Raw genomic sequence first — 27,268 nt, forward strand, 5'->3', positions numbered from 1 at the left:
TGACATAAACACATGGGTCAATGGTAAGCAAGTCAGCGTTCTATTTAAACAACCAGCCAACCCAACCCCAAAACCACAACAAGAATACAGTACTTTAATAATCCAAAACTTTTACTGGTTTACAACCTGACAGCATACAGTGCTGATTATGCTAAAACACTCAATTCATGTTTCCTCAATGGAAATTTAAATTGAACACTTGCTCGTTTGTAGCTTACAAACAGTATTACTCAAGCTGTAGAAAGAATGAGGCTATTTCTTTAAAATACAACAGGAAATAGATAATTGCTTTGTAAATAGATAATAGGTTATGTTTCCATGCTTAGCTGGGAACTAATGTACATGGTCATTTGACTTCTGCATTAAGCCTGAAAAATAATCAAGAAGAAAAAAAATGTATCACCTCTTTTGGGAAAAAACCTTGTGTTTATGGTAGCTGGTTATCAAAGTAATACCACTTCTGCACTCAAAAATAATGAAGTCATACACAAAATCTCACTACACTTGATAGCATTACATCAGGGCGTTCACTTTGCTTGTTGAGACTGTGATTCCTGGCTACAGACTGAATTCCTTCATTTATTCAAAAAAAGGATACACACTGTAGGCACAAAAGCTATTGTTGTAACTGTTCCATGCACCATGCCAAATGTCTAGCAACAATTTGGAAGGCCAAACCCTTCCGGTTGAAGAAAACCTAGTTTCCTGTGCCCAGCCTGTCAGATATCTGTCCTGAAAGTGCCAACAAGCAGTCAAATGCTTAGCTGCTCTCTACAGAGCTAAACCAATTATTAAGGTCCACTACTATCATCTGTGACAGGACACCTGAGAGTTGCCACTTAAAAGCCCCTGTATTTGATTGGAATATAAATCATTAAGCAGCTAAACTTGATTTAATAAAGTAAGGAAGGGATTTGGGCTATCATTTCCATAATCCAGCCTTTCATTTTTCTCCTTCATCTTCAAGTAGGAGATAACTGCCTAATCTTGTTAGATAATGATAAAATAAATCATCATAGAATCACAATACATGAACAGATTCCATGAACATGCAGCCCTTCAACAAATGAAGGAAGACTTTACAGCCTGTTTTTTGACACAAAATGATTATGGTGCCTAGCAAATAAAAAGTAAAGTACAGCTTTAGGCAACTCAGCACATGACATGCTTTGGCCATGTTTATAAGCACTGTCTGTAAAAAGACACTTAACTTGTGACTTTATGCGTAATATATAAGAACTTAAATTTCACAATCTAAAAAGTTCTTGAAAATTTACAAAAGCCAAAACCAAAAGAAGCCCTTTTTGTTACTAGTCAGATCACTTCTAGTTGGTTCAAAGTTATAGTATGTATAAGTCTTTGGTTTTAACAGAATTAATTCCGACTTGCTTTTCAGAGCACAAATTTATTTGTAATTATAATAAAAGGCCGATTTTGAAATAGAAAAAAAAATGTTCTTCCACAAGTATAAACCAGTTATATACATCCTCATTGAAGGCACTAGCTTAAAATTCTCTGTACATTTGCAGTAAAATTCGAAGTCACCTCTGGAATAAAGTCTGTCTTTAAAGATGCAAAACAAGATTTGCAGCAAATTACAACATGGACACAGTGTCAGAGAGTTGCTCTGTTAAATTTTTATAGTATATACAACCTGATGCAAAAATCTCAGTTCAATATGTTTTCTATACATAAAATGCTCATCATATTATGATCCTTAGATGACAACAGTTGTCAGTTGAATTCTCTGTTGCTATGAACATAGCCAGCAGTCCTTTAAAACAGTTGTGAGTTTATGATCTCATGACATTGAGCAAACTAGCATAGTACAGTCCAAAGAGACCTGCACCAAAAAGCCTCTAGATTTTCATATTATTTCAAATAAGTCTTCTGTGATTATGTACAGAAGTTGAAGTGATTCTTGTTGCCTTATTAGTTTGCTTAGATATAGAACTTTAAATACTTTAATAATTACGCCGTACAGATTTGACACTGCATATTGGTTAATTTCTGCATGTCTTACGTAGTGTTTCAACATCAAGACATAAGTAGAATAGAAAAATCCTTTCTTAAAAGTGTTAATTCATTGCTTTATTAAAAAATGACAGATTTATATGAAGTACTAAACAGCTTGAAGAAAAGGATTTTTCCATTTGCTAGCAACTTGGGACAGTGGTTTTACAGTTAAGGCTGCTTTTCCTGTATGGAATTCTGCAGAATTTAACAAATGCGTGTCCACTACTTCTAGAGAAATTGAAACTTATGAATGTAGATAAGGATTTTTCAACAAAGAATATAAACTAAATAACGCTGATGAACACACGAAATCAGTATAAAAACATGTCCAGTTTAGTTACAGAGCACGATACAGTTATGGGACCTTTTGAAAAAGTCTTTAGGGATTTAGGTGTAATAGGAAAATGCCATTTTGCAAGGCTCCTGCCTTTTTTTTTTTTTTTTTGCAAGCCTTCCACTTATAATTAGTCCCTCAAATCTCTTGGGAGAAGTCCTTAGCCAATTTATTTTTGTTTGGTTTAAAGGGATGTCTTTAACAGTATCAAGAACTAATAAAAAATTTAAAAAGTAGAATTACAAATAAGATAGCTGTGAAAGATTTCTCTTCAAGGCTGAACAGCTCTACACAATGAGTCCAACTGTTGTGTGAAGAATCCCTTATTACTAACACATTGTTTTCAAGAATATACACACCCCTCAATGTAAATAAGCACCCCCAGGTTTTCTAACAAACATTTCAATTGGGTCATTATCTGCCCAATGATCTTGAATGTCCCATTCTTTGACCACAGATAATTATAGCATTGATTTGCAATTACATTTTTAGTAGAAAGCACAGACGAAGTCTTGAAATAGAAAAAAGTTCTTAAAAAAAAAAATCAAAAACTATGGTACAGAGACTGTTGCAGTTACTGTGTCTCAATCTGAAAAACGTGATGCATACCAGCAGGTTATTAATATAGCTTTGCTTTAAAAGGAATGGGGTTTCCAGTCTGTTCCCTTCTAACCCAGGTAAATGTAGTCCAAGATTGCCAAAGCCCACAGTGATGAGTGTGCCCTGACGACCTTTGAAATCTTCACACCGTTTTGACAACAAGATCTGCTAGTTGTCTCCTTCAACCCTTCTCTTGCGAACTGTAACAAGAGGGAAAAAAAAGAAGTTTTACTATTTTATCATTGTAACTACTTTTTGTATCTCTACAACAACAGTTACTTTGCCGCATAAAGTTTCATATAGTACAACTTAAGGAAATTAACACTTAGTATTATCCATCATTTTAAGCTTAGGCTTTAGCAGTGCTTATTGCGTTATTCATGAACGGCTTCAAATATTGGTGGGGAGAGACTTGTGGGAAACATTAATCATTGCATGTTCGGTAAGCAGATTTAGCCAGTACTCTTTTTTTATATCAAAGTTTTCTAGTAGTGGAGAATTAAGTTTACGTGGCTTCAAAAGAAACAGTACAAGAGTTTCACAGTATATCTAATACAATTTATACATGTTGCAAAAAGAAGATGTTACATTCAATAGCCTAAAACATTCCATGTATTAATAGAAAAATATTAAATTGTCAGAAAATGCAAGAGCAACAAAAATTTATGAATACGATCACTAAAAGCTCACATGCTGTTTAGACTTAAGAAATGCAAGACTGACTGAATGACTGGAGTTTTGCTCAATATTTATAGTATTTTTAATTGATATTTTCTTTTTCCCCTATCAAATTGTGCTCTCCTTTTCTGTGCAGACATAACAAATGAGGCTAAGTATCTTAGAAATTATATAGGGCATCTCCATTTTGTTTAAAAAAGTGGAGCAAGCACATCTATATAAGGAGAAAGTGATTCCGTTCTCAAATCCCCTCACTGGAAATTATGTAGTTTTACAGATATTTGCAATTTGAGTTGATCATTTTTATGTTCAGATCAAAATAACAGAGGGAAAGCTGTTTTGTTTCCCCTCCCTCTTCCTCTCTCAAGAAATGCTTTAGACACAGTCTAAAGAAACAATCAGAATAAAATCACACTAAATTTTTTCTCCTTACAAAGCCAATGTATTGCTCACTTTGAGAGTAACCCATAGACTTATCTCCATTTGAATTCAAACCGGTTTAATCAGTGACAGAAGCTATGCATACCTGCTTTCATCAAATCACAAGAACAGATGGAAATTTCCAACCTTAGACTTCTCCAATCATGCAGTTAAAAGCAACATGTACAGTTTCAGACAAAGAAAAGGGAAGCAGTACAACACAGTGTAAACAAGGGAGAAAGAAGATGTAGACTTTTTTTTAGAAGAAACATACAAAGACAGAAATGAGAGACTTTGAACATCTCAGTTTTCAGTGCTCAATACCCAGCTGGGTATTCAGAGTAACCTGTCTCTGTAGCTTCAGGGCTGGAGAGATGAAAAGGTATTTGCAGAAACTTTTACTTGCATACTCCAGACTAAGAAAGCAAAGGGAAAAAGGCAAGATATCAATAGAAACACAGATTTCCAACAGTCAAACACTAAAATGAGAACTAGTGAAAAGAGAAACCTTAAAAGAAAGTAGAGAGACACCTGAAGTGTTATGACTAAGAAATAACTGGTTTATAATCTATTTTGAGAAACAGTTATGCAGTGTCTGAGTGCCTTTCTTCTCTCTCTATGCTCTATTCTGTTACTCCTCCTCCATCTCTGTCAGAGCTGTTCTCCTCCACTTTAAACTTTACTCAGAGGAGAAGCAGATCTTTAAATCAAATTCCAACTTCCTATGTCATTCCCTCTAATGTATGCCTGAACTACTACTACTACTAAACTGCCTGGCCCATTTTTATGCTGATGTGTAATCCTTAGCACAAAGCATCTAAAGACAAAAAGTTTAATTAAATAGAGTTTAAAAATGTAATTCTATTTAAATAGATGACCACATTATCTTGTTGTAGTTGAGAGCTTCAATTATTTGGCATTATTATACAAACAATTTCCATTCAACTGCTATATTATTAACCAATTTTCTGCTGGTCCATTTAGTTAGGATCCTAACAGATGAGCTCCAACAACACTTACCGCGGCAAATAAAGATGCCGCTGCTACCAGATACCTTTAAGAGATGCAGGGAAGGTACCTGTGCATGAACAGAACCATAAGGGAAGAGATGACCCAGTCCCAGCCTCTGCACATGACAGTACATTCAGTTTCCTTGCTCAAGCAATCCAAACAACACTGGGTGTACTGGCATTGAAGAGGGCATCCTGCACTATTAATTTCAAGTACTTTTAAAGAAATGATGAATCTTATCTAACTAAAACTGAACAATCAAAACTATTATTTTCCCTCCCTTTGCCACAAGTAATGTGGAATTTGAATATTCTTATTCTAGACTATGCTAAAAATCCTCAACTCATACACCTGAACACCCTGCAACAAAATAAAAGGAGAACATCAAACAGCCACAGAAGAGTAGGAGTAAAGCACAGGAGAAATCTGAAACTGATCTACTCATATTTTGCTATCCTGGTTATGTCAAGAGAAAAGCAGAAAAACCAGACACCTTTAAAACCTGTACCACACACACATTCATTTTATAGTCACTCTCTACTGACAGGTCTTACCCAAATCATTATTTTTTGTGATAGCTGCAGCTGCCCTGGCTCGAGGTCCCTGATGTGTGAAATGGTATCCAAATTTGAGGATCTTAGTGTTTTCTTCAAGCATCTTGGCAATTTCTACTTCTGCAACTGTGCCCAGTTGCTGCCTCTGTAAAAATAAAAGGTACACAAAGACAACAGAGCTTATGTGTATTCACCCTAAAAGAGATCAGAATACTTTCATCATATTAATTCATAAACACTTAGCTTCATTTTGATTAATCTAAAAGGCAGAAGGTCATAAAATATGTTTGTGCACTTTAAAGCACAAGCAAGCACAGAATGGATCAACTTCAACTGGATGCTTCTGAGAATCTTAAGGACAATCATTCATGGAGTTAAGATATTTAAAAGTAAAATATTTTGGCAAGTTTATCACAAGCTGCCTTCTAAAAATCTTCAGTCAACTAGGATAGACTGATTTTAATTACGATATTACCATGACCTCACTTACCTGATTATCAATTTTGATCTCTGTCAACGTCTCATTGTCTTTCAGTGCATCGACCAGTGCCAAAATTCCAACTCCAGTGATGAAGTTTGATTCTATGTTTAAACGTTTTAATGTTGTGTTTACTCTCAGCATATCTGCAAGAGCCTTTGAATGCAAGAAAGCATCATTCAACTTCTGACTTTTGCTGCAGTACATCATAGGACACAGGGATAACCATTTCCACTAACTAGTTCAATAGGAGCAACACGTTCACAGACGTACGGTGTAACTTTGCAAGTTTTCACTTATTATTTGAGACTGAAGTGAGTCTTCAACCAGGCATTATCTACATTCCCTTTTTAAATAGTATTAAGTCAAGAAAAGGCCTGTCTTTCTCTTGTTACAAACTAAAAAGCTACACAGAATATAAATTGTCTGAAATTAGCATATTGGACCAATTCCATTTTGTAAGCCTTCAGAGCATACAATGAGTAATGCAAGCTGCTAAGCAAAGGCCAAAGAAAGGGCGTTAGTCAACTAAAAGGAGAATTAGATATGGTTAATTTGTAAACAGGAGATCTGACTTTCAAAATGCTTGTGTGTACAGATTTGTTAGGAAGAGCTAAAATTCAGAGCTCTAAGCACAGTACCAGCATGTAGCTAAAAGCACTCTTATGGAAATGGCATATACCTGATCTTATTTCTGAGAAAAAAAGAAAACAAGAATAAGTAACTGCTGAGGTTTACTGTCATAAAAATCACAACCTTTAAATTCTTTTGTATCAAGTCACAATGCAAAAAAAAAAACCAAAACCACCCCACACCCAAGAAAATAAGCCTTCATAGATTTTTATTACAGGTGTTTCGATTCTACTGAAAAAGAATTTTTTAATTACAGAATCACAGAATCAGTCAGGTTGGAAGAGACGTCTGGGATCATCGAGTCCAACCGTTGCCCTGACACCATCATGTCAACTAGACCATGGCACTAAGTGCCATGTCCAGGCTTTTCTTAAACACATCCAGAGATGGTGACTCCACCACCTCCCTGGGCAGCCCCTTCCAATGGCTAATGACCCTTTCTGAGAAGAAATTCTTCCTGATGTCCAACCTGAACCTCCCCTGGCGAAGCTTGAGGCTGTGTCCTCTTGTCCTAGCGCTAGTTGCCTGTGAGAAGAGGCCGACTCCCACTTCACTACAACCTCCCTTCAGGTAGTTGTAGTCTGCAATAAGGTCACCTCTGAGCCTCCTCTTCTCCAGGCTAAACAACCCCAGCTCCCTCAGCCATTCCTCATAGGTCATACCCTCCAGAGCCTTCACCAGCTTGGTCGCCTTCCTCTGGACTCGCTCCAACACCTCAACATCTTTCTTGAAGTGCGGGGCCCAGAACTGGACACAGTACTCAAGGTGCGGCCTCACCAGTGCCGAGTAGAGAGGGACGATCACTTCCCTAGACCGGCTGGCTACACTATTCCTAATAGAGGCCAGGATGCCATTGGCCTTCTTGGCCACCTAGGCACACTGCTGGCTCATGTTTAGCCGGCTGTAGATCAGCACCCCCAGGTCTCTTTCTGCCGGGCTGCTTTCTAACCACTCTTCCCCCAGCCTGTAGCGCTGCAGGGGGTTGTCGTGGCCGAACTGACCCAAAACAAAGCTTTCAAATGTTCATTTGTTCATTTAATGGAGTTTTTCAAACTATTTTGCTTTCTAATTTGAAATTAAAACAAATGCAAAGGATTGTCCCGGCAAAACAGTTAGTGCTGTTTTCTTACTTCTTTATTTGCAAATAAATAAGGTACTGCTTTTGATTCATCATAGGAAAAAAGAAGCAGATGATAAATACTTTTGTTTCAATTGTGTCAAACTAGATACCTTGACTAGTATTATGCTTTATATGCCAATGCTTTAAGCCAATCTTTGGAGGCAGGGAGATCAGAGAAACAGGTATTTTACAACTTTCTTCAACTAAAACTCTAGTTAGTTGAAAACGATCATGAGCTTTTTCAGTCCTCAAATGTGCTTCTTTTAAAGTTAATTTTTAATATACTATTGGCTTGTGGAATGAACATCAGGAACTGAACCAATAGGAAAGAAAGAAAAACAGGAAGGCAGTTAGCAAAATGAAAAATCAGGGAGAAAGGATTGGAAAAAAGAATTCTCACTCATCTCATACATCTGATGCGTTGCTGCATATTAGTCAACTAGTAATCATTTACGAACTTTGATACAACAAAGGTTTGTTAAAGAAAACATACTTTACAGTATAACAGAATCTAATCATTTTCATCCCTGAATATTTAAACAGGATTAAATTCAATCTCTTACCATCGTCTTCCTATTCTAACTTCCCTTGCACCCCACTTAAGCACGTTAGCAAGAGTACTTACAACAGCAACAGGGTCATTGCTTCGGGTGGCTGCAAGGCTAAAATTCTTCACATGCGTGTTGGTTTCTAAGGCTTTTGCAAATTCTTTCAGCGTTGGAATTGGTATGTTCTTGAATTAAAAATAGCATTTCACTCTCTTGAGATACACAAGTTTATCCCCTCCCCCTCAACTTCTTCCATTATCTTATTCTCTTTACAGCAAAATGTACTATAATATTAACTATCGCTGGCCTCCAGCAGTCTCACAGTAAAGGCCTATATGTGTAGCAAAGCTATATGTAAGATGCAATGGCTATTAGTCACCAATTCTATAAAGCAAAGTCATCTTTACTACATTGATGCCATTGCCACAATAGAAGCATTAAAAAATATTTAGCTGACTTGGAACTGTTACTGAATAAAATTTACACGAGCTGAACATTCTGCTAACTGTCAACATCAAATTAGCCTCTCGCAAATATAAAGATTTAGAGCTTTAGACTCGTGAAGTCATTAGCATTTCATTCTCTGTGTTCTATAAAGAATAATTCCAAAATTTGCCAATTTATAGTTTGATAATTTTTACAGTGTAGTAGCAACCAAGCTTAAAAGGAATAATTTTAGGTAATTGATTAGGGTAGCAAATTTCTGAGTTTATTTTATCAGAAATTTTGTTCTGTTGCCTTTTTAGGCATTTATTTTGGCTAGCATTTCTCTATTGTACAATATTCTTAAACCACGTATTTTATTTTCTTCCTTTAGTAAGGGCAACAAATAGCCTAGGCTGCTAGCGAGGCTGCAGCTAGCAGCCTGTCACTGCTATCCGCACTGTAAGGCAGGAGTGCTATAGTTCTGTTTTCTTTCATGCAAATATAGAAGTTTTAGTCATGGTTAGAAACACAACTGTTACACTTGTAAGCAGAAGCTGCCCTAATTGCCAGCAGCTTTTTTTTTTGTACAAGAATCAGAAGGATGTCAGGTACAAATATCACTTTGCAACAGCAGTAACTGAGAGCACATTGCTTCATCAAGGACAAAGGATTCAAAGTAGTAGTTAACTCCACACTGGAGATCTGCTGGAACTGTTGCCAACTTGGCAGCAACAGAAATCCGGGCTGGCAGTAAGAAAATCTAAGACTTTTTAAATACACACTTGGCAAAAGAAACCAAGATGGCTTATCATTTTAGCTCCAGGTTCCTGAGAATACACACACCGCAACATTTAGCGGAAAGGCTGCTGTACTTAAAATACGCCTATTGTGCTCTCTTACAGAGTTTTGCAGCTTAAAGTGTCTTCTACTGAGAAAAAGCAGCCTATTTACTGCAGACTTCAGGCAATTACCTTAATGTTATTTAGATTAACTTCAACAAGACGAGAATCATTATCTTTAATTCTTTGCAGCGTCTCTTCCACATTTGTGGGATTTGGCGGTTCATCAAAAACAGGCAACATTTTTTCACCTTTTACTATATCTGAAAAGACATTTAATTGTAATCAAACAGGTCACATACATTCACTGTGAATACGTGATATACATATTTACTGTATTTAAAGATCATTTCATCAGTCTTTACATCTCGCCCCCAACCAAAAAGCATACCATCCTCTCCTGACCATTTTTTCATAGTTTAATTCTTTTCCAAAGGTCCTCACAGCCTTTCTGCTTTTCTTGCACACCAGCTTTTTTCAGAAAGCACATACGAGTTGAATTACAAACACAAACATGAAACCTAAAAACCAACACACACAAATGCATGTTTATGCCTGCTTTTATCCCCAAAATGTGACTTAACTGTAAAATAGATTTTTAATGTACATATATTTTAATTCCACTCCTGACAGAACTCAATTAGCAATGTTATAGACATGCACTTTTCCAACTCAAGACTGAATAGTCTATAAAGAATGCTAGCGCAACAGAAAATAGTTAATGCTATAGTAACTGTGTGCAGTACAAAGAACCCATTTATATACCACTTGTGTACACACTTACTTGAGAAGCTGTCTTTGTCAATCCCATTACTGCTTCCTACTACACCACAGAACTGATTGTTTGTTATCAAGTTGGACATTCCCAGTATAGCTGTAAAAGGAAAAAAGAAAAAGCAAAAAAAAAATTTACTGTTCCTGACTAATTCAGCTCAGATGCAGTTCCTTTAAATAATAACAACTGATGTTTGTAAAACATCCAGTTATCAGTACAAGAAGCCATTCAATCTCTTAATAATTTAAAATAGGAAAAAAAATGTAATTAATTATAGACTTTTTAGTTGGCTTTCACATCTTAGAAAGATTTGACCTTGCCAGGTTCAAGCATCAAAGTTAAAGTGCAGTTCAGTCACAAAATTCTTGACTGAAGCTTTAGGAATACAGGCACATAGCAACACGTTCTTACATGCAAGAAGAAGTCGTAGTGTACGCAACAAAACCCAGCAGTCTGAGGAATGAACTTAAAGGTTTTGAAGTTTGAAAATCAGGTATCTTTTGCAGGCCAGAATAATCTACCTTCCTATAAATTATCACAAATCAACAAAGTTGATACGCTATAAGCAAACTGGCCTATAACGTGATCTAGTTTCTATCACAGCTACAACTTCCTGTAGTCACATTTCAAATAACAAATACACTACCACATTAATTATAGATCTTTCTTGTCTAAATACGCACCAACCCGTTAATACTTCAAAAAAAACTAACCTGCAAGGTCACCTAATTCTGTGTCTGTGGCACTGGTCAAGGCTTCCTCCAGTTCTGGATCAAGAGAGAATTTTTCTTCTGTATAAGACTGTACAGGCTTTTGCTTCGGGATAAATATTTTCCCTGGAGTAAAAAAAATGAAAAGTCTGATGTTACTTTGTATTATGTAGCTACTTATCTTTATACTTTTCTGTACTTAAGGAATACATATTATGTTTAGCAAATCCTGAGAAAAGCACCAAAGACAACATAAAGGAATGAGGTTTCTTCTGTTTGTTCTTGAAAGTCAGAGATGAGGAAAGACCATAAGCAGGAATATAACATTACTTATTCCAAATTTTCAGGAGTCTGTACCATGACTTCGATCTTATTTGTTTCTCTTAAGAATTAGAAAGTAAAATCTAAGCCTCCATTATACATTTTAAAGAGCCTAGAAAAAGTGCCTGTAAGGGAAATCTAGTATCACTAAATTGAGAGAACGATGACTAGTATCCTCTCAAGGGAGAAAGGGACCCAGGCAGAACTGTAATGTGAATGTGTCAGAGAAATTGAATATCAAAGAATCATCTGAAATCATGGACCTGAGTATTTACTGCAGTTTTACAGCATACATGATATTTCTGATTTCAGATGCTAACTCAATTTTGAAGTAAAAAAGGAGATGCCTGAGCTGCTTGAGAAAACCATGGTTTGTGAACAGCACAAAACGAGCGATTTCTCTACCAATGACACTATTTTCTAAAATGATACTCAGAAAGGTCACAGAAGATTCAATGGGAAAAGGAGCAGTAGTAGTATCACATTCTGCACCAACTTTTTAGTCATTACAGACAGGTAATGGGAAAAGTTATTTCAGGAGACATGCATTATAAATAGAGGTCTGTGTAGTTAACATAGTTCCTGTATATATCTTCAGCTGAGAAGTTAAGGTAAGAAATCAGAATGTGAGAAAGCTATTCAAACAGTTATTCTGAAAACAGTTCAGATGTGAATGATTTAGAATTGGCTTTTCAGAAGAAAGTAGTCTGCCACTGGGTAAGAACCCAGGAGAGGTAAGGGGTGCTTAGGTTCAGGACAAATTAACATGGTAAATAAAAGCTCCTGTAATGTATGAGAGAACAAAACTGATGCATTTGATAGAAGTAATTCACAACTAGAAAACTGCATATGTAATCTTAACAGTTATTCAAAGTTTTTCAAACTTTCCAAATTGCCTGAGCTATCAGCAGAGCAAGCTGTGGGAAAGGGGTTCCAGCTTCCTTTAGTTATTTCCCGGGGTAGGAAGCGGTGTTGATAATCTTCCTATGACATCTCAGTGCTAATTCAGTAACCCACCCTCTTCCATATTCATAGCTAAAATCCATTTCCACACACAAAACATCCTAGCTCATCCCAATTACATGATGAAAACCCACCATGCACCAGAATCAGACCAGCTGGGCAGAAGCCAGAAGCCTAAGATTTTTTTCCTCGTACTGCATACAAGTGTATCTTGTTACATATTTGGACTAAGACTAAGTTTAGCATTTTTAAATACCTCCCAGTAACAAGAAGCTTTATAGGGATGTTTCAGTTTTATTTCTGGGAAATTCCAACAAAGCGAGATTTTGGTTTCACCGCTTATGGGAAGTAACGTCTGAAGTCAGCTCCTGTGTCCCACAGCAGACATAGGCACAACAAAACCCATCCACCTTTTTCTCTCTCCAAATTGCCATCCTAAATTACAACAGTTTGTAGTTCATCTTCTTTTTAAAGGAACTTAATGTGTTACCACTAGCACAGATTACAATGAAGAGTATCAGGTTTTTCTCTGACAACACAGTCTGATGACCAAGATCTGTTGCTAGCAACACGGTATTTTTGTTCCTGGGTTGCTATCTCTTTACAAAGTTGTATAAATGGTCATTATCCATATTTAGAAGCAAAAAATAAATCTCCTTACATAACTGTACTGACTAGAAACAGTAGCTGAAAGCAGCTGACATGCATTACCACCCATACCTCAGGTTTCATGGGCAGTGCAAAAGAAACTATGTTTGTAGTGATTTAGGAGCAAAAGAAAACCTTCATAAATTGAAGGTTTAGGTAGTAAATGTTTAAGATTATTTTGATGTAATTGATACAGTACATTTCTACCTCCGTTTTAGTTCACCAGCATCCCTTGCTTGGGAGAGAATAACTTTCAACTTAAATTGTAATTTTCAGAAGAGATACGAGAATGTTTGATGAGGTTTTCAGTAACCCATGAAACACTCTGAACAGCACACACATGATCTAAAGCCTCTCGTTAGCTATGTTTGCATTTTCCCTCAGTAGTACAGCCTAGTAAAAAAGTGAGGATTTCAGAGTAGAAGGGAGGAGAAGAGAAGGAAAGCGCATTTTGAGCACCTGAGCCTTCATTGATGTCATCCTGTTTGCAGCATCAGTGCAGCAGGCAGCGAGCGGGACAAGGAAACTGATCTCAATTAAAAGCAACTTTGCAAAAATGTATTTCAACCTAGATCAGCCTCCTGTCTAGTTCATCACACAGTACTCACAAAAAAAAAAGAGCTACTTTTCCTGATGTTACTTTTAAGTCATTATTAAATTATTAGGTTAGGAACTTCTGGTTTTAAACATTTGCTTCCTAAGAGCAAGAGTAAATTTATCCATATATGCCTGACTCTTAAGATAACCTAAAGAGAGAGACAAGTATATGCAGTTTTTATTAAAGCAAAAATGTTAAAAGCTGCTCCCCTCCAGAAATGTTCATTGCAGCCAGCTCCAGTCACATGAACTGGGTCAGGAGCAGGTTTTGTTATAAAACAGGTCACACCCTTGTGTATATAATCTCTCTTTCATTGGCTTCATCTCATCCTAGCCCAGAGTTCAGAGGTTTACAATGCATGTACGAAAGCAGGTCCTTCCCTACTCCCCACTTCTAGTAATGAACTTACTTCACAAAGGATAAGACCCCTGTCTCTCTGGGGACAATGATCTAACTCCAGGCCTGCTGCCTAGACAGCTTGGCAATTCCCTTCCCCCCTTACGAATGTAAGCTTTTTTAAAAAAAAGACTACACATCTGTGCAGCCCATGAGATGAATAGCTTTCTTGGCCCTCAAGTGGAACGTTTCCAAATAGCAGGGATTTGATCACATGAAGGAACATGACATCCTCCTTTTCAGCCAACAAGGATACTGCAAAGATTAAGCAATACAACATGAAGAGGCAAATTTCAGAGATGTTCACATCATTTCTGTAATAATTATATATTCAGGTCTTCCATGCCTTTAGCTAACATGTTAAATGATGCACATACCAGGATTAATTCACAGACTTTTTTTGCTACAGAATGAACATTCAGTTTCAAGTTCCACACAATTGTATTGCTCAAAAGGCAGAAACGCTGGACGATGTCTGTTGAAGTGCCCGAGACACTTCATACACAGACTCACAGTATCTAAGGTGGGACTGAAAATCTTGCAGAAATCAGGTCTGTTCAGTGTGGCCATGCACTGCATACTGCTGGTACTATTTCCACATACCTCCAGTCCTACCCCTATGCTAGTAGGCAGCAAGTGGTCACAACTTGCAGATGAGAAGAAAGTCTAAAATCCACTTTGCAGTACTCTGTTTGCAGAAAAGGAATCAAGTGTCAGCTGAGCACAACTGAATACAAGTTCGTCTCATCAGTGACTTCATGAAGAAGCACGAGCAACATCCTCTATACTCCTTACATCTTACGTTCCTTAAAGTTTCATCAATGCAAAAATTTATATAATCCACAATTAATCAATCACCTGTTCTTACCATGTGACAGACTCAGGTTCATCAATTCACTTGTAAGCACAATTTAACACTAGTTTTTTAAATTCAACTTACAAGTGACTTCCTCAGTGTCTTACTGTAGAAACAGTTACTGTTATTCATTACCTGATTACAGAGCACGTAGCAGTGAGTTAGAAAACTGTTTTACATTAAGGCTAGAGTACTACATGTTATTTTGTTCTAGTGGTCTTGCATGGAGAATGTCAATTTGACAAGTTGTTTCTCCAAAGCTCCTACAAGATATTAGCTTCATTTTACAACTTGTAACACACTTCCTTTAAAGACTAGAGATTGAAAGGCAAACACAGAGAACACAACATCCCAAATCCTGCTGCAACAGAAGCAAATGGTGATCTAGAGCAACAACTGAGCAGGGCAGCACCAAAAGAGCTCTAGCCAGGTGACTTCAGCCTAACAATATTTTCTGGGTGATAGTGCAGGAAAAAAAAAAAAACAACATTAAAGCACAAGTTACATGAAATGCAAATCGACACAGAACAAACATACCCCGGCAGGAATGCAAAGGGGGAGTTGGCAAAGAAAGCCACCATTAGGAGAGTGCAAAGGCTAGAAATGCAAAGCTTAGTTTACATAATAATTTGCTAATGCCTTGCACTATACAGCACAAAGTACATTACTGATGTTAGATATGTTTTTATATCAGACGCAATAATTCTCATCTTTTGTTGTCCCAAGAGAGGTGAGGAACATTTCTCAGACTTGGTCAGATGTGTGAAACACACTTGAGGGCAACAGACTCCAGTGCTGAAGCCTCGCTTCGCTGTTTAGATGAGATCTTTCCCCTTGCAGTATGCCTTGTAAAATCTTTATGATGTACGGACGTACACAGATTGAGACAAAGCTAGTTTTGTTGAAATTATTACCACATTGCTCTCATGAATCTCTTGAACAATGGTTTACTGTATGGTTCAACACTTAATTGGAACAGAATGTGACTTAAGTCATTAAGTCATGCTTAAAAACAAAGTATGTTTTTAAGGATGCTTTCAGAAACAAAATCAGGCACTAATAAAATGCAATAGAATATAATTTAGGGATTGTTAAGCTTCACATTTCTTTAGCACTGTTCATCTCAGTACATCAGGACACTTCACATTATTTCAGATCTTTCACATTTCATAGCACACAGCAAAAAACGTTCCAAAGATTTCGAGAAATCACATCATCTATCAGTGAAAGAGATGCAACATTGTTTTAATAACATGATACCCCAAAAAGAGGTACTTGGGACAACTGGAAGAGAGGATTTTCCTTTACACTGTAGTAGGGAAACAAGGTTACCAGAATCAGTAGCAAGCCAGGATGTTTAAAATTAACCCAGGGTAAGCTTCTTTGATAAACCTGCAGGCCAGATTGCCACGCAGGACATCAGTTCTGCTAAAACAGGAAAACCAGCACATTGTGCAAAATGGCTACAAACATGGCAGCAAGTCAAAGCTGAACCATAACATTTTCATGAGGGGAAAAGAAAAGGTTATCCCTCACCTATTACAAAATGAGCTTAGCCTTCTTGCCTCCTTCTGCCCATTTAATAGAGCATGAATTTCCATACTGAACATGTGTTTCCACATTTTTAGTTTTAATGAAAGTAAGCTACATTTCATTTTTCATATTATTTTCTCTTCTTCTATGGTAAGTAAAATAAATGGTAGAAAAAGTTATTAAATAGCAATCTTTTTTTTTTTTTTTAAGATATACGGGAAATTTTACTAACTAAACTGGTATGGCATATTGCAACATCCAGACAGACTGCTATTTAGTAATAGTTTATTACATAAAGGAAATGACATTTGATCTTTCTTAACCAAGATCTGCATTACAGCTGGAACCTTCTGTTTTTCTACTTGATTCTCACAGATTTTATCTACCCAAACAAATAGTTTTGCCGTGTGCACGTATACGTAAGCTGACTTCAAAGAACCACCTAGCTGAATGAAACACTAGTACTCAGTAGAAAAAGAGGTACTAACTAGAGCAAATCCTCCATTCCCAGCCTCACATCCTGAAGGAAAGGTATACAAGTAGCCAGGCTGCAAGGGATTCCCCAAACCAGCTATGAGGCCTGAATATACTTGAACTCAGTCACGTTAAACCATTAGGCTGTCTCCAACATATACGAGCAAATATGTCAGGCAAGAAGCATAACAGGGGAGGAAGCAATGGCACACTACACAGCCAAACACAGATCAACAGGTACTCGCAGGCAGTGGAGGTGCCATAAGGGTACTGTGGCTATAGGTACCTTTGACTGCCATCTACATTCAATACATTGCATTATCCTTAACTTGGTTACTCTTACTGATTCAGTCAGCAAGCTCCCGTGCTCCTGTCAGCAAAGGAGTGTCACAGTTACCATCTCTCAACAAAAGTTATCTTAAACTACACAAATGAGGCAAAACACAGAGTATTAAGAAAGTAGTACATCCTATACAGTGCAGCACATTATAAAGTCATGACCTCTCTATTACTTCAAGGAAAAGAAAAAGAGAGACTAACATTGCCAAGTAACAGCTATCTGGTAGAGGCAGAGAGAATGCAAATGCCTCCAACAAAATTTTCACCGAATATACGCCACAATCACAAGCACATATACAAACTCAGTAGATGAAAGAAGATTCAAGTCTGAAATAGGCAATGATTCACACCAGAGAATTAAGTAGAATTAAAGGGTTTCAAACCCTTACAAAGAGAGGAGCCTGCTCATCTTGGGCAGCTGGAATACAACTTACCAAACAGTTTACTGAAGCCTTACTGCAGCAGTTCTGCCCTGCTGCTGCGGAAGTTCAGACAAGCTAGGATTCACAAGCAGTACACAAACACTCTGGCAACAGCTAAAAGCCTCCTCCTGCGCACACGTGCCCAGCACAGGATTGAAAGTTGCTGTCCCTACCAATAGTGCTTAGTAAGGCACAATAAATTTGTGAACTCTTGTTTTGTGGAAAAAAAAAAAAAATAAATCTATTCTTACAATATTTAAGATGCACATTCTTTTTTAATCTTCTTCTGAAAAGGAGAATGCTTCCCATCGAGTCAATGAGAAGACTAGATCCAAAACAAAGATTTAAAATCCCAGGCTTTAATAATGTGTCCACTCACTGGGTCAATGTTTCCTTGGTTTTTAGACCACAAACCACTGCCAGATTTCAAAGCTTCTTGCAATGTTAACTACGTAATTAGTTCATAATAACTATGCAATCTTATTAAACCTCTCAGTAAGGATAGTAGAAAGACAACATGATTGCATACACCACTTGTCTGGCCTCGTTAGCCTACAACATCTTTGAACATTATACAGTATCTACCATGACATCATTCTACTGCTATTTTTTAAATTCAACGTAGTATTAGAACTGTTACTGTCTGTACTCAGCACCACAGGGCATAAGCCACAGGCACAATGACAGCATTTGTTATTATTGACACAAATCAAGGGTAGCTCTTACTTTGAGGACAACATCCCCATCAGAAGTTTGCCATCTTTGATAAAATCTTTGAGTCTTATTTCCTTCCTGTGCTACATGCAAACAGCACACCAGCCCCAGCGCCACAAAATGCTTGAACAGGAAGCATCCCGCCTCTGCACAGTAGCACTCATTTGGAAATGCTGCAAATTAAAAAGCATTAGAGCTGCCAGTGCTTCAATAAACTTTGGTTCACGACAATTCTGGCTGGTCCACTTCAGAGATTTCATAACCACCTACACTGGAAAGGGTGGTGTTACCTTTCTTTTCTCTCGTAAAAGGCACATAGTCTTCCCTGTCTTTGTGCTCAAGAGCCTGCTTCTCCAAATATGCAAGGAGTCGTTCCCTGTCAAAAGGACCCGAAGCCTTTTTAGCAGTCTGGTCTTTCTGTCTGAAGCCTGCAGGCAGAAGTGCGTTCTGCAAAACAAAATGGAGCAAATAAGTACAGCTTAGAAAGTCTGACTGAGCACCTGTTCAGTTTCATTTCCCTCTTCCTTCTCCCTCTCCCCAAGGTTCAAACCAGATACACCATCCTTTTGAGGCAACCTTTGATCCCTCGCCAACTTCCTTTTTTTGGGGCAGGGGAGGACACAAGGTAATCTATTCTTTAGATACCAATAATATAATTAAAAATAGAGTGCACTCTGATAGCACTAGACTTGCAGTTACTTTGCATTTCTTTTCTAGAATGAACACTGTTTAAATGAGTAGTAGTAGAATAAAATTCAGCTATTTACAGTTTAAACATTCAGCAAGAGACTGCTTCCTCCATCACTTACACCCATGTGTTTCTAAGTCTTTAAGACAACTGCCTATTCTATTGTCCGTCATTTAACACAGAGTATTTCTATTTTTGACCTGACCCAAGGTGGGGTGTTTTTTTGCTATCATCAACATATTTCAGCTAAAAAAAAAAAAAAAATACACAACAGAAAAAATGAAGGATATTAGTATGGAAAGAACAGAACATATAGAAATTCAGACTGTCATAGAAGACAACCAATCACTTTTGCCAGTTCTCTGTTAAAATGTCTATAAAGTAAAGCCAATTAAAATATCAAGAATATGTTACAGTGCAACAAAATAGGTGATCATAATATTCTTAAGTGATCCTTGAACACCAAGATTAAAATTAATCCTAGTGCTACTAAAGCAAGAACAGAGAATTAGGAGGTGAAAACACAAGTCTTGGACTCTGACATTAGCTGCAGTATCAGTAAAGGATATAACTCAGCTTTTTATAACAGAAAGCTAAAATATTCCTTATTCAATACCCCATGCTGACATAATCGTTCAGGAGCTGAGTAATTATTTGCCTCACCTTTGCAAAGTCAGCACGAGGACAGGAATAGATACAGGCTACCAGTTACAGGACCAGAAGTCTTTAAAAGAGGTTAGCACCCTCCCTCTCCCATCAAACTTCAACGGTAGAAGCAACAAAAGTGTATGCAAAAGGGCTGTTTACCAGACAACACTGGAAACAGGAAAGTTAAACAGGCCTTTCTAAATAAACTTTTTTTCAAGAACATGACTAAGAGCAACTTTTATTTATAAATAAATCCCATAAAGCTCCTCCTGACAATCCCTTCTTCCATTTTCCTCTACTGCAGTTGCATTCACATTGCAAACAGGAAATAAACAGTTGAAACATTATATACACATATACCTCTGTAAATAAGATATTAGCAGACCAGGAAAAAACTCTGTCCAAAAGTATATTGTACAAGTAAAAAGAAGTCTCAATTTATTTCAGACTAGTTTCTGAACAAATTAAAATGTAAAACTTCTCTTGGCTAATACCTACCTCAGGGTCAAGATCATCCAAAACATTTTCCAATTGTTTCAGTTCTTCTTCTGAAAGCTTGCCAAGAATTTCATCCTCATCGAGATCTTTGTACTTGTCCAAGTCCTTTCGAAATGGAAGTGTCATGACTTCGGCAGTAGCAAGTTGCTCAAACACTTCAAAACCCAAGTCTTATTCTTAATCAGGTCTACAAAAAAGTTTTAAAAAGAAATAACCATAGTTAAGGTAAATATCCCAACTACAAAGCATCTTCGACCTCCAAATACATCTCTGAAAGGAAAGCTTTTTTATCCAGTATTCATATCTACCCATTATTCTACAACAAAGAGCACTCAGAAGCTGTCTACACCTTGCTTCTTCACTGATGAGAATCCCGTCCTGCCATGCCCTTTTCCATCAGTAACTAAGCTGTATATATTTTCAGATGAATGCCAGCATCCAGTTTTCTCAACGAGAACTCCAAGGCCATAATTCTGACAGAGCAGGGCAGGCTGTGGGGAAGGAGGGAGGAGATACCAGCTACACCTAGTATTTATGAGTCCAGCTAAACAACATCGGTTTTTACAGGTACTGCAGTCAAAAGAAGGGTTAAGATGCTTTACATTTATTGTTGTTGTTGCTGCTGCTGCTGCTGCTAGAGCACAGTAAAGGGGAACTTCACTACAAACAAGCTAATTGGTTATTACTGACTCATATCCCTGTGTATTACCTACAGAGGGAACAAAGGAAGTTTGCCTCCAAGTTAATTATAGCACTACCTTTGAAGTAAAATTCTGTTCTGCCCAAGGAAAATTAAAACACCTTGATGAAAAGCTTAGGGAATACAGCTCCTAAGTAGCAGCACTCTAGTCAGTCCTACTACCAAAAAAAATTAAAAATACAGAACAGACTGCATAACTGCTCACTAAATATTATACTTAGAGGAAACTGGGGTCCTTCAAAAGATATACAGTCTATATAGTACTTCTCATAGACAAAGAGAGCACAGGGAACCTTTTTTCTAACAGTGAGAATTTTTGAGCGTTTGGCTTGGAAAAACAGTTAATCATGACAGCGTTGAAGCAAATAAGTTGGTTTCTCCCATTTTTCTGTAAGAAGTTCTGGGATTCTCCTTTTGCTCAGCCAAATTCTTGCTTCAAGTTGAGCACACACACAAAAAAGGTAACTTGAACGACTCTCTCTAAGTAAGGAAAAGTGGCCATAACATATTTGGGGAGCAAAAGCTAAATCCATACATTCAGGCTCATCAGCCTCCCTAACCCCTTTCTCAGCCCTATAGAAATACTCAACACAGATCAGACATACAGCAAATGTTATTTGTTCTCCAATAGCCCACATTCCCGCTCAGATGCTCACACCACATATACTAACTGCACTACTTCAAACCTGCACTTACACTGTACTTCAGAATCAGATCAATTTAAAGTTACTACCTCTTAAGTAAAAGAAGGGCCGTATATACATACTATACCATGGAATCCTGCTTACAGGATTCCTTCACCTCAGTTGTCCACATCAAGAAAGGTCTCCCTGGCTGTCACAGTTACATACAGTGATATTTTAATTTAGATACACTGAACAGACATGAGCACATAAAGGTTCATCCACGCCATTCAGTCAAGTTTACCTGTAAAGTAAATCTGGTTTTAACAATTGCCTTTGCAAGAACAGTAAATATTCAGTTTCTACCAACATCTACGCCTGAATAAGGAATATATTTACAGCTATTTTCAGGATGTCTGCTTTTAAAAAATATTACTGATATAATCAGTAGAGCTTACCTGTAAACCACAGTTGACACCAATAGGACATAATTCCAAAGCTGAATTATCAACTTAGGTAAAGTTCTCTCAAACATAACAAAAACCAGGAGGAATTCTCAATTTCATGGTATTACATCAAGAACAGTGTCTAGCTTCCTCTGAACTACAAGCAATCATGTTGGAAGAGCTTGGGCCTTTTGCAAGAGGCCAGAGCTGAGAACATCAGAGCTTAATGGCTGCAGAAAATGCAGAGGGTAGCACACCTATGTTTTTCAAAGCCGTGTTCCAAAAGTAACTAAAGGAGTGCCTGCCTAGTCTAGTGTGCCACCCCCTACAGTTTTCATAGTCCCGTGGTATTTGTTTCTCCAGGTGTGTAACAGCTGAAGGACAATTAGCCAATAGCTGCAGCAGATGCCACACAATCTGCATGCAAACTTCTCATTCCTAGAGCCTTAATGTTTTGCCCTTCCTTACCATTCAAGCCATTACACACTATCATAAGAGAAAAACATTTCCTGCAGCCGATTACACAGCACTGTTTGTGACCAGGCTGCACTGTCTGAATCCTACATCAACATGCTGCTATTTACCACATTTCTGCATGTCCATTTGCATTCAAATATTAAAAGGTGTAGTTTTAATGGGTAATTATAAGGAGCAGAATAGTTAGCATACTGCAGAATAATGCTCCCCTTACTCTGATGGAGAGTAGCACTGCACAACCAGGCATTACATTAATGTAGGCTATATTTCCTCTCTATGAATAGCTGTAAAATGCTGTCACCCAGAATTAATTACCTTTTATTTACTGCATTGGTATGTTTTACATCGGAAAACTACTCATCCTTTATAATACATTAATTAATGTTCAGGTCATAGCCCTTAGTCTCACTTGTTTCTATGATGTGATCAAAGTAGCTATTTCAAATCCTGAGCTACAGCGTTCACACACAAAAAAAAAGAGTGAAAAATAAAGCTGCAGGCAAAAAAACCCACTATTTCTGTAACTGAGTCTTCAGCAAGAGGAAGCGAATCACAGGTGGCCTGGCAAATTTAAAGAGTTTTGATCATATTTTCTAATACCTATCGATCAAAGGTATTTTTTAAAATATGAAGGCATAGACACACCTTTAAAAAGTTGTGATGGTAGCACTGATTAGCATGTCTGTAGTACACAGGGATTGCTTGGTTACGACTTTCAGAAACATTCCCTACAAAAGAAATCACAGCATGTATAACACTCACATATAACATGCTAAAAACCAGGTTTTAAAACATGGTGTCAGGAATTCTCGTTGCCTAAAAAGGGCATAAAGGCCAGCTGAAGCCCTATCTAATCAAACAAGCCCCTTCCCCTCCCATTAAACACATTTGGTACTCTGTTTGCTTTCCATCACTCACTGTAGCGGTGCAGCACAGAGAAAGATACACGTGTAACAAATTACAAGGTTTTAGAAGGAGCAGTTATTTAGACTGTCAATATTTATGGCACATCTTACTTCAAAATCGTAAGCAAAACTGTAACCATCAATTTTGGCTTTGCAAATACTTTGCACTTTTTTGATGAGAGGAGCTAGTTTTCTTCTAAGTATCCAGAAGCTTTACCATGAAAATATTACATACATTAAAAGTCAAAAAGGGCTAGTATTCTTTTTTCAGATATATAGATATATATAATCAGATATATAACTACAAGGTAAAGTAAATTCTTTACTGTAGCAACTTCACAGTTGCATAAGAAACATTGAGGGAAATGGAAACAAAACCATCACTTCCAATCAATCAAATTTCAATTCTCTGTTAAGCAGAAGAGAAGTTGAAAAATCAGAAATTAGCATATTCTGCTGGACATCACAGAGACAGAAATCTTGCCATTATTCCTTCACCTGAGAAATCAATGAACAACTAAAGAAACTGGAAGATAGCAGTAACTTTACTTTAGACCATTTTATAATTACCTGAATCATCCCCTGAAAGACTGTCAAGCAACTTCCACACACCTCTTACCTACAAGTTAAAATATTTTTTCTCCTCTCTGAAAGTGTATTTTTAAAACACAGAAGACTCTAAAAATAGCTAGCGTCTCATTTTCTTTCAAAAATTCACCCCCCAGACATTTCTATTAAACTCAAGAACACAATTTCCTGGGACCCTAACAGGAGTAACTCTTTAGAAATATCTTGCCCACAGGAAACTACAGTCTTGTTAGAGTCCACTGTAAATGGTTTCCGTAACTTGGATTTTAAAATAGAAGTGACATCATGAAAAACAAACTGAGCCGGTTTAGGCCAGCACGTTCGCAGAGTTCACTGTAATCTTATTTGTTCCTTTGGAGCCTCCTTCCACCCAGCCTCTGGGTGAACCCGACCCAGAGCAGGGGCGTCCGCAGGGCTGTCAGCATTCCTGCACCAGTCAGGGCCCCAGACCATCCCAGCTGCTCAGAGGAGCCTAATCTGAGCGTTTCCCCAGGGGACCCCTACAATGGCAGCAATTCTGTTCTCCAGTGTGCGAGATTATACAGGACTGTTTAGGAAGAATGCGCTGCACTTGAGCTATCTTTACTTACCAACAGTAGGAGAAAAATGAGGAAATATAAATATTACCATAATCCCAGCAGGTTCCTTAGGATGTTTTTGTAATGCCTTACGATAACTCTACTGAACAGCCCAATGCAGCTTTTCTTAGCAGAAAGCTCTCAAAACCCCACCTGAGGCTTCCGAACCTCCAGCCTGGCGTGGGGTACACGAACCAGGTTCTCCCACCCAGAGAGCCCACAGACACTCATTCCCCAGCCCAAAGCTCATGGAGCCAGCAGGTGGCAGCTCATCTTTGCCTACACTTTTTGTCAGGGTAAATTGTGTTTGCCAGGCAGTAAGGAGTAGCTATTCTGGGCTATCTTAATTCAAAAGAAAGCCCGAGGCTTCATTCTGTTCAAAGAAACAATTCACTAAGTTTTATAGATGGCAAACTGAGCTTCCCCTACTTCACATTCATCCATACAGTGACCCAGGGAGTGGAGGGGGACAGACAGCTACTGCAGAGTAACTACAAAGACCATGAAGATTCTTCCATGATGAAAGAAATCAGAAAGCACCTGTATTTCCAGTTCCTGTCATCTCCTTCTCTGTATCAGAGGGCACCTGGAACCACACAAAGCCCAGTTTACTTTTTTATATGTCCTGCACACAACTACACAGAACTAGGGCACAGCTCTCTTGCAGGCATGGTGCTCCAAGTGATGGCCAAGCTGCCAAGTTGGCATTGTCCCATAACACCTTACTCCTGTGCGCTTGTTCTTGAAAACCAGTCACCCACGCTATGGGGCTGTACAGATGTACCCATCCAGCCCAGGCAATAACAGGCAACAGAGCCAGGAGCCCCAAAACGTGCATTCCGCAGGCTGCACGGGGCACAACAGAAGTGGCAGCCTTGGCAGCAAAGGAAGTGGCGTTTCAGCACACCCATCTCCTCAACACTTCCAGGCATGCTCATCAAACTAGCTGCAGGGCAGGTATTATGATCCCAAATAAATACAAGACTGGGATAAGCTAAAAATCCCAGTTACCACAGGTACTGCCCACCCTGAGAAGTTCCTCTGGCAGAAATCACCACTCCGGCGGTCCATTCCCTCTCCCCACACACAGGGCAGCACCACTGCATAAGGAGTTACTGACCCGCCAGGACAAGGGATGTTTTGGCATCGTTTTTTTCCAGACAATACCTGGATTTCCTTCAATAGAGATGTATTGCCGATGGATACTGATACACAGTATCTCCTCCTGAAGGAAGTGCCTGCAGGCATTTCAGTAAAAAAGAAACATCGGATACAAGCTATCTGAACATTTTAGAAACATTCAGATGTTTGTATCCATTAGAAAAAAATGGTGAAACTTACAAGCCTAGACGGGACAGAAGAAATTCACTTTATTCCTGTTACTTAAGGAAAACTTCTGAGTACTTCCCAATTTCAGGTTCTCCCTTACACCACAGACTGTCTTTCAAGCTCTGTACACCTGACAGTAGCAAAACTTTAGTCTTGAGGATGCATTTAATGTATTATAGCAAATTTAAAGCATGCAGCAACCTCTCTAGAACAGCACTTACTTCCAACACAACTTGCGCCTACCCACAAAGAAGCGGGCAGATAGCTTTCAGAGGCGTATGCTGGGAGTTTATGTGCAAAACTCTCAGGAAATACAGAAAACCGGGTGTGCAGAGGCGCTTGGGACCGTCCTGGGGGTGCCCCCGTGCTGGGCCCGCCCCGGGCCGGGAGCTGCCGGCAGCGGGGGCCGGGGGTCAGCGCTCCGGAGCACCAACCGCCACCCGCGCACCGGAAAGGCGCCCTTCCGTAATGAAGCGTCATTAACTTGCATGCTTTTTAAGTTGTAGGAAACATATATAGCAAGTTGAAAGAATTATGCTAACCAGGTCTACAGGCAAAGTTTCCAAAGTTACAGTTTTCGGATTTCACAGCAATGTTGGGTGCTGGCTAAAATACCAACCAATACCCTCTACCGGGGCGCCCACCAGCAAACACCCGCCCGGCTCCTCTCAGCCCCCAAGCCCCCAGACCCCCTCAGAACACCCCGCTGCCGGGGAGCCCGTTTCCCAGCGCAGATCGAAAACCCCGCCCTGCGCCCTTCACTCTGCACTAACGAAGCCCTGACCTTCCGCTCCGGAAAACAAACCGAGGTTTCGGGGCCCCCCTCCCCGGTGAGCCGCTGGGGTCCGCGGCCGGCGGGCGGGCGGGCGGGCGGGCGCCGACCCAGCACCTTCTTCCTCCTCCCGCCGCCGCCGCGGCCCCTCCCGCCGGGCTCCCGCTGCGCTGTGGCAGCGGGCGGGGGGCTGCGCCCGCCGCCGCCCACACCCCCCCATGCCCTCCCCGGCACCCCCCAAGGACTGCCCGGCACTGCCCGAGCGGCTGCGGCCACCCCTCGGCCCCGCCACGGCAGCCGCTCCCCACTCACCCGGGCGGCGGCAGCGACCCAGCTCCCTCAGCCGCGACCAGCAGCCCCGCGCCCCGCCCGCGCCTGCGCGCCGCCCCCGAGCGTGACGGGAGCTGTAGTGCGGCCGCGGGGCGCCGTGCCAGGGACCGCGCCTGCGCCGGCGGGGCGGGGCGGCTGCCGGGCGGCTGAGGGCCGGGCGGAGCGCGGGCGGGAGGTGCTGCTGCGGTGCCGTAAGGGGCGGCCCGGCTCCCGCCGCCTCATAACGCCCAGGGCGGTGTCGGGCTCTGAGTGACTCAAACGCAGCCGCGGAGGGGACGAA

At 39.3% G+C, this 27,268-nt stretch overlaps 1 protein-coding gene across 5 annotated transcripts; it reads right to left on the reverse strand.

Annotated features, from left to right (window-relative positions):
- Positions 1–118: 118 nt before the first annotated feature.
- On the reverse strand, positions 119–27,029 carry LOC137668603 (tropomodulin-3-like). Of its 5 annotated transcripts, none has more exons than XM_068410251.1 (11): positions 26,971–27,029; positions 20,241–20,427; positions 18,697–18,853; positions 11,146–11,268; positions 10,442–10,531; positions 9,790–9,920; positions 8,470–8,577; positions 6,104–6,247; positions 5,614–5,758; positions 4,395–4,464; positions 119–3,150 (listed from the first exon to the last, which is right to left on the reverse strand). In XM_068410251.1, exons 2-10 carry the CDS (start codon positions 20,364–20,366, stop codon positions 4,409–4,411), a joined length of 1,080 nt encoding a protein of 359 aa, XP_068266352.1. In that variant the 5' UTR covers positions 20,367–20,427; positions 26,971–27,029; the 3' UTR covers positions 119–3,150; positions 4,395–4,408. The 5 variants fall into 5 exon arrangements, with proteins under 5 accessions (XP_068266352.1, XP_068266353.1, XP_068266356.1 ...); XM_068410252.1 differs by lacking the exon at positions 26,971–27,029 and adding an exon at positions 23,132–23,216; XM_068410255.1 differs by lacking the exon at positions 8,470–8,577.
- Between the last annotated feature and the right edge of the window lie 239 nt (positions 27,030–27,268).

This window comes from Nyctibius grandis, chromosome 11 (assembly GCF_013368605.1).
Source record: "Nyctibius grandis isolate bNycGra1 chromosome 11, bNycGra1.pri, whole genome shotgun sequence".
NCBI lineage: Eukaryota > Metazoa > Chordata > Aves > Nyctibiiformes > Nyctibiidae > Nyctibius > Nyctibius grandis.